At 42.6% G+C, this 6,735-nt stretch overlaps 1 protein-coding gene across 1 annotated transcript; it reads left to right on the top strand.

The window, feature by feature from the left end:
- The first annotated feature begins 589 nt into the window (after positions 1 to 589).
- On the top strand, positions 590 to 4,143 carry LOC114569194 (zinc finger and BTB domain-containing protein 17). The gene is made up of 2 exons (XM_028598988.1): positions 590 to 853; positions 3,002 to 4,143. Exons 1-2 carry the CDS (start codon positions 661 to 663, stop codon positions 4,030 to 4,032), a joined length of 1,224 nt encoding a protein of 407 aa, XP_028454789.1. The 5' UTR covers positions 590 to 660; the 3' UTR covers positions 4,033 to 4,143.
- The last annotated feature ends 2,592 nt before the right edge of the window (positions 4,144 to 6,735 follow it).

Genomic DNA, 6,735 nt, shown 5'->3' with positions numbered 1-6,735 from the left:
TTCTACTTTTGACGCCTTTCTGGAGTTTTTTTTTTTCTTCAAATTTTTGTTGCTTCTTTTGGACTTTTTTGTGGTCTTTTTTTCCAAAGTTTTTCGTGTCTTTTGTGATATTTGCCGTCTTTTGACTTTTTTTTTTGACAATTTGAGGTTTTTGTCACTTTGTTCTATCAATTGGTCTACACAACATTAGAAAACAGTGGCATTTTTTTTTAAAAAAGTCTCTGGCGCTTCCTACGTATTTTTGTATCTTTTTAAGATTTTTCTGACAATTTCTTAGATATTTTTGTCGCTTTTTAAAAAATTCCAACCAAATTTTTTTTTACATGTAGGCCATATACATACATACATGTGTAAAAAAAATTACCTATGGATTGCAGATGAAAAGTAGTTATTTTTACTAATTCTGGCTTATTTACATGGTGTTTTTTATACAACAGTGTTCATAAATATGCATGGCCCCTATCAAATAAACAAAAACAAAAATGATTAATTTATTATCTAAACAGTTGCAGGTGATTTTTTTCTATCTATCGAATAATGGATGAATTGATCAATTTTTTTTGTGTAAATTTAGACTTTTATTCTGAAAGAAGCCCGTTATGTTTGTTGTCCTGTTCTGTTTCCGGTGTGGACGCAGCCGCCGCTGTTTATGGTTCCAAAATGACCAAACTGGAGCTACTGAACGCCTACCTGACGGAGCGGCTGACGGTGGTGGTGAAGGAGATTCTGGGCGTGGTGGAGGACACGGTGACTGAGTACCGGGAGGAGACCGCGAGGACCAAGCGGGAGAACGAAAGCCTACGGAGCCAGCTGCGGGACATCCTGCTGCTGGAGGCCGAGACGGAGTGGCTGAGTAAGGGCCAAGCTAAGTCTGCTAGCTCTGAGGGGGACATGTGAGAGAATAACGGTCCAAACTGTGCTGGGAAATATGTCAGTTTAATCTTTTCAAAGCAAATTAAGGTTAAATCCCTGGCTAAAACAGGGACTTTAACGTATGCACGTGTAGATAAGGAGCTGGTTTTAAATTCGGCAGCTGTGACGTTTACACACTCGGTCGAAATGTTATGACAAATGTGAGTTTTCCTAGCAGTTTGTGTTTTACTTCCGCTTTTCCCTTCGAGCTTTAGCTGCGGTTCCGACAATATTGTTAACTACTAAAAGTGAAAAGCGACGGTTATCTACCAATATGCCGATTTAACCATTGAAATTTATTGTAAAATGACCAGTTGAAATAACATGTATATGTGGTTTATGTTAAACGTAAAACAAAAAAGGTGCTGCTGGCTTACAAACTTACTTTATTAAACTTCCATTAGCTGACAGCTGACATTCGTGTTTGCATTAAACGGGATTTCCGTACACATTTACGTTATTATTCACGGCTGGTCAGCACTAACTACTGTATGAAATGGACACAAAAATAAGCTTTTCTGAAATATATTTTTTAAATGTTTTACCAGTAGGCCTAATTCATTTTCAGTCAACAGTGACCGCACAAGAAGGCAGCTTCATTTCCCCGAGAAAGAGACAGAGGGACTGAGGAAACTCCCGAAATCACCAGCATCAAAACCCACCAGACTCCATGTAAATAATCAGGACTTTTAGCGTGTATAGAGCCAGCATATCTCCACATGTAAATGGGTGAATTAAAGGTTTATTTCAACCAAACCAGAGTGGTGATTGTTTGAACAGTGGAAAGATGAACCAAGACGGCTTTTGGTAGTTTTATTTAGTTTCTGTCCACTTTGAATGAAGTGTGTTTACGATGATAAAAGTCCTGATTATTTACATGGAGTCTGGTGGAGTTTGGCGATGGTGATTTTGGGGCTGTTTCATATTAAACTAAAAGGATCTTACTCTTTAACAACAAAAATATCAGAAAAGGAGACAAAAACATAAAAGGAGACCAAAACGTTAAAAATAAGTTTGAATTATAAATTTTGACCCAGAAAAACAAAACGTTGTGTGCCGTATTGACTCCTGTGATGAAGAAGGTGTTGGTTAAATAAGCCGAAGCTTAGGGCCTCCTATTTGATGAAGAATTCTTAGGTGTAGTTGCTTGAATGCATTTGCAGTCGCCACAGATAGTCCGGTAAGAACTGGAGAAGAAGGAGATATCCTCAAATGGTGCTTCATTAATTACCATCCACACACAATGCAAGCCACTCAGAATTCAGGTCTGTGAACTGACGTGTGGTTTCTGTAACATGATGAAAAGCAGAAATAACATACTTTAATTGTCATAATAATTACGTAATTCTCCTCTATTCATTTACATGAAACCGCAACACTGTTGCGCTAACGTTAGCGAAACGTCGGCTTTGCGTTAGCTAGCTGTCTAAACTTGTGAAAAGCTGAACAGCATCCCCGTCCAAGTAATAAATAAACACTAGGCAAATATGTTGTTACTGGAGCTAGTAGGCTGGAGCTAGTAGGCTACCATCAAAACGTGGGATATCTAATCAATATGTGTTTACACAGGTGGGACTGGCAAGTTAGCCCATAGCTAGCATGGTGCCTTGTATTTTCTAGATAAGTTTACCGGTACTTATCTGAACTAATGACATGATCACTGTCACTAGATGTAGAGAAAACATTGACTTTCATTCGGTGCTATTCACTGACAAGTAAAAACTCCTCTTCCTCATCCCAGTCAGTCACCATAGTTCTAGTACCAGGCTGATGCACGTCTCCCCAACGTGGCATCATTGCGACGCGAATTGCTTAAAAAAAAAAAAAAAAACACTAATACCAAAAACTGGCCTTTAACACTATTTGGACTATTTTTAACAATGCTATACATATATTAAGTGCTATATGTACCTATTAATCAACAATGGTGGTTAACCTGCAACATGGGCTTTAACTCTACATAGCGGTGCAGGAACGAAACTTACAGAAAAAGTTTATTTTTATTTGTCCACAAGGGGGGCGATCATGGACCATGCAAGAACTTAATGTTGACCTTTTGAACAACTCGTGTTATCCTCTGTTGTTCCAGGGTCAACCCAGTCCAGTCTCGGCTTGGCGTCTCCGGAGCTTGGGCCCTGCGACCCGGAGCCAAGGCCCTGCCCCGAGGAGCCGGACTCCACCCTGAACCAGCCCAGGCACCCAGCAGCCAGCGCAGCCCAGCCGGCCATTTCTCTGCAGCTGCTGGCGCCCCAGAGGGACGTCTCCCCGGCGCCGCTGCTCCTGCCGGGGGACCAGAAGCCCGCCGAGGCCTGGGAGCCCGCTCTGAAGCCGGACGCTCCGGCCGAGGCGTTCGGGAACGCGTCGCCTCTTCCTTCTCACTCCTCCCTGAATCCTCCCTGCGCCTCGGCACCTAAAATCCACATTAAAGTTCCCGCGCTCAGCGAGGAGCCCCGGGCGCCGGCTCCCGCCGCCCTCGTCAAAAGCGAACCCGAGGAATACATAGTGAGCGAACGCGACAGCGGCACGGACTCTCTGACAGCGCCTGGCGCCACGCAGACGCAGCCGAGCGTCCGAAACAGGACGGTGGTGGTGCGCGCAGATCGCCACGAAGCTCGCCGAAACAGTAAGCCCCCTCAGGAGATAGTGCCGGCGGACGCCGCCGCCGCCGCGGTGGCCGGTTACGTCCCCGAACTGGTGCACCGCTGCCCGCGCTGCGGCGAGGCGTTCGGCCACGCCGGCAGCCTCCGCCTCCACCTGGAGCAGAAGAGGAAGACGTACGCCTGCGACTGGTGCTGCAAGTCCTTCGCGCAGTCGGCCGACCTTCGGCGCCACCTGCGCACGCACACGGGCGAGCGGCCGCACCGCTGCACCTTCTGCTCCAAGAGCTTCAGCCAGAGGGGGAACTTGCGGCGCCACCTGCGCATCCACACGGGGGAGCGGCCGTACAGCTGCCCGCACTGCTGCCGCACGTTCAGCGACGGCGACACCATGAAGAAGCACAAGCGCACGCACTCGGGGGAGAAGCCGTACCGCTGCGTGCGCTGCTCCAGGACCTTCACCAGCGCCGGCAGCCTGCAGATACACATCAAGAGGGACATGTGCTTCGTGGCCAACGCCTGATTGGTCCGTTTTTAAGAAAGGGAGAGAGAGCGGCAGGAAGTCCACGCAAGACACACCGCTCAGAATAAACGATACATAGAATAAAACTAATTTACATTCCCGCTGACAGTCTTTAAAGGGTAACTTCCATTTTTTTTCAACCTGGACCCTATTTCCTATGTTTTTGTGTCTAAGTGACTGACTATATTGGTCCAGTATTAAGCGAGAGAAACAAGCTACAATGTAAGTTAATAGGACAATTGTCCAGCTTGTATTTACCTTCACTAAAGTGCTTGTTTTGCCACTGACAGACTCAGATTAATATTCTAAGTGTCTGACAACATTATGGAAAGGATTTCTAAAGAGGTCGACCTTTCTGTTAAAGAGTAAGATCCCTTTTTTAAACATCAAAACATCCACGAAATTGCGTTTGCTAAACCCACCAGACTCCATGTAAATAAACAGTCATTTTAGCATCTTAAAATACACTTAACTCAAAGTGGACAGAAACAAAATAAAACTATGAAAATCCGTTTTTGGGTCGTCTTTCCACTTTTCCAACTATCACAACTCTAGTTGTGGTTGAAATAAACACATAGTTTACAGATGTATATGTGAGAATATGTTTGCTGTATACACGCTTAAAGTAATGAATATTTAAATGGAGTTTGGTGCTAGCGACTTCAGAGCTGTCTTAAAGAGGTTTTTAAAGGCCTACCTCTGTAGGGATCCTTTCCATAATGTTGTCAGATATTTAGAATATCAATCTGAGCCTGTCAGCGGCAATGTTTGCCCTTATAGGGTTACATAATACTGGACCAATTTCAAAGACTGTTGTTCCTGTCAGTCACTTACACACAAAAACATAGGAGAATAGGATCCAGGTAGAAAAAAACAAAAACTAAATGACCCTTTGATGCACTTACGTTTTTTTTCTCTGAATGGGACAGGAAGCAGTTTATAGGCAGCTACGCCGTCGCTCTGACATCATCCACGCCTCCATATTTGTTGATTTATATAATCTACGAGAGACCGCAAACAGCTGGACACATCTAGAGACTACACATTTCGTCCCAGCTGTGTTGTCACAAGTCACAACTGCTCAAAGTGTTTTCAAAATAAACGTTCCCGCTTCAGAGAAGACTGGTTTCTGCAATAACCTAAACATAGAATAATATATATTATTTATTTATTTGTGTGTGCGTGTTAGAAAAGTTTAAACTTTTTTTTTGTCTTGAGAAGATTCAGGTTTCTGGAGACCTTCAGTGAGGCATGATGGGAAATGAACCGGTCACAGTGTGAATGTGTGTGTCAGTCTTTTCTGTCAGATTATCAGTATTTTGTATCGATGTGAAACATCTTGGGATTTTTCTTTTTTTTTTTTTTTTTTTTTTTTTTTTTAGGCAGAATAAATGTTCAGTGAAAATGTTGTGCCTCTAAAACGTCAATTGGTTTCTGTTGTTTGATTATGAAATCACATATTTAGACTTGTGCACACTCCTAATCTGTGATTTGGATTTTCTTTTGCTGTCAATTAAAGGGTAACTTCTGTTATTTTTTTCAACCTGGACCCTATGTTCTCCATGTTTCTGTGTCTAAGTGACTGATGGGAACAACAATCTTTGACATCGGTCTAGTACAGGGGTCGGCAACCTTTTTGATATGAAGTGCCCTTTTCAAAATGTCTTGTTTATTAGTGTGCCATGTTAATATTAATTTTTTTTATGCATCACATCAAAATGTAATATCCAGGGAATCTGTAATAATCAGGACCTTGTAATTATTATTATTATTATTATTGTATATTATTATTATGGAAACATGGTTTTAGTATGCAGTCCTGATTGGTGGAAAATGGGCTGACAAAAATATCACTGTCAAAGAGCCTGAAGCGAAAAGTTGTGGAAAAGCCCAGCTTTAATGATGAATGGACTGATAAGCAGGTCCTGTATGCCTCATTTTCAATGAAACGATGCTGTGGCAAAATAATAACACAACCAGCATCATTATCAAGAATGAAGAACATAACGATTGCGTCATTCACGTGCATATTAAGTAGCCACATGTATTTGTTTTGGTCTAATAATGCATCCATATTTACCGCTCCAGCGGAGAGGATGGTTTCTTCAGACAGCTTAAGTTTATAAGAATTTGTCCAAATGTCAAGATTCCCTGCAAACTAAGAAAAATAGACTACAAACCGACAGCTTTTCTTTTAGCTCGTTTTGTAAAAATTAGCTATTTGCAGACTAGAGTAGCTGTGTTTGCGTAAAACAGTGCGGTGGACAAGAGTGGACTGAGCAGACAGAGCAGATTGAATTATCGCTTTCTACATGTTGATGCCGGTCTACACAGGTGAGTGCATTGATAAGTATTGACTTTTAACTCACGAAGGTTTAATTGTAGCCTCCTTACAGTAACAAGACTAGCGTTAGTTCATCTGCCCCAGCGGCCGTTGGTAATCCTCTTTGTATTGTTCCCAGTCAGAGATATGAGTCAATCAAACTACCGTAAATAACAGGTCGCGCACAGGTGCCAATTTATGTTTTCCTCAGTGGGTGCTCACACACACAGTTTAAGTTTAAAAAAAAAAAAAAGTAGTCAACAATGTTTGCATTTCAGAACCTTAGGAAATGGACAGCGGCCGACACGAACACACGCCGTAAAGTAAGCTAGCTTTCAACTCAGGACAGCGCCACTTCTCACAGATAGGATTGGAGATGA

Source organism: Perca flavescens, chromosome 15 (genome assembly GCF_004354835.1).
Source record: "Perca flavescens isolate YP-PL-M2 chromosome 15, PFLA_1.0, whole genome shotgun sequence".
NCBI lineage: Eukaryota > Metazoa > Chordata > Actinopteri > Perciformes > Percidae > Perca > Perca flavescens.
The sequence above is the reverse complement of the archived record's forward strand: the minus strand, read 5'-3'. Positions and strand labels throughout refer to the sequence as shown.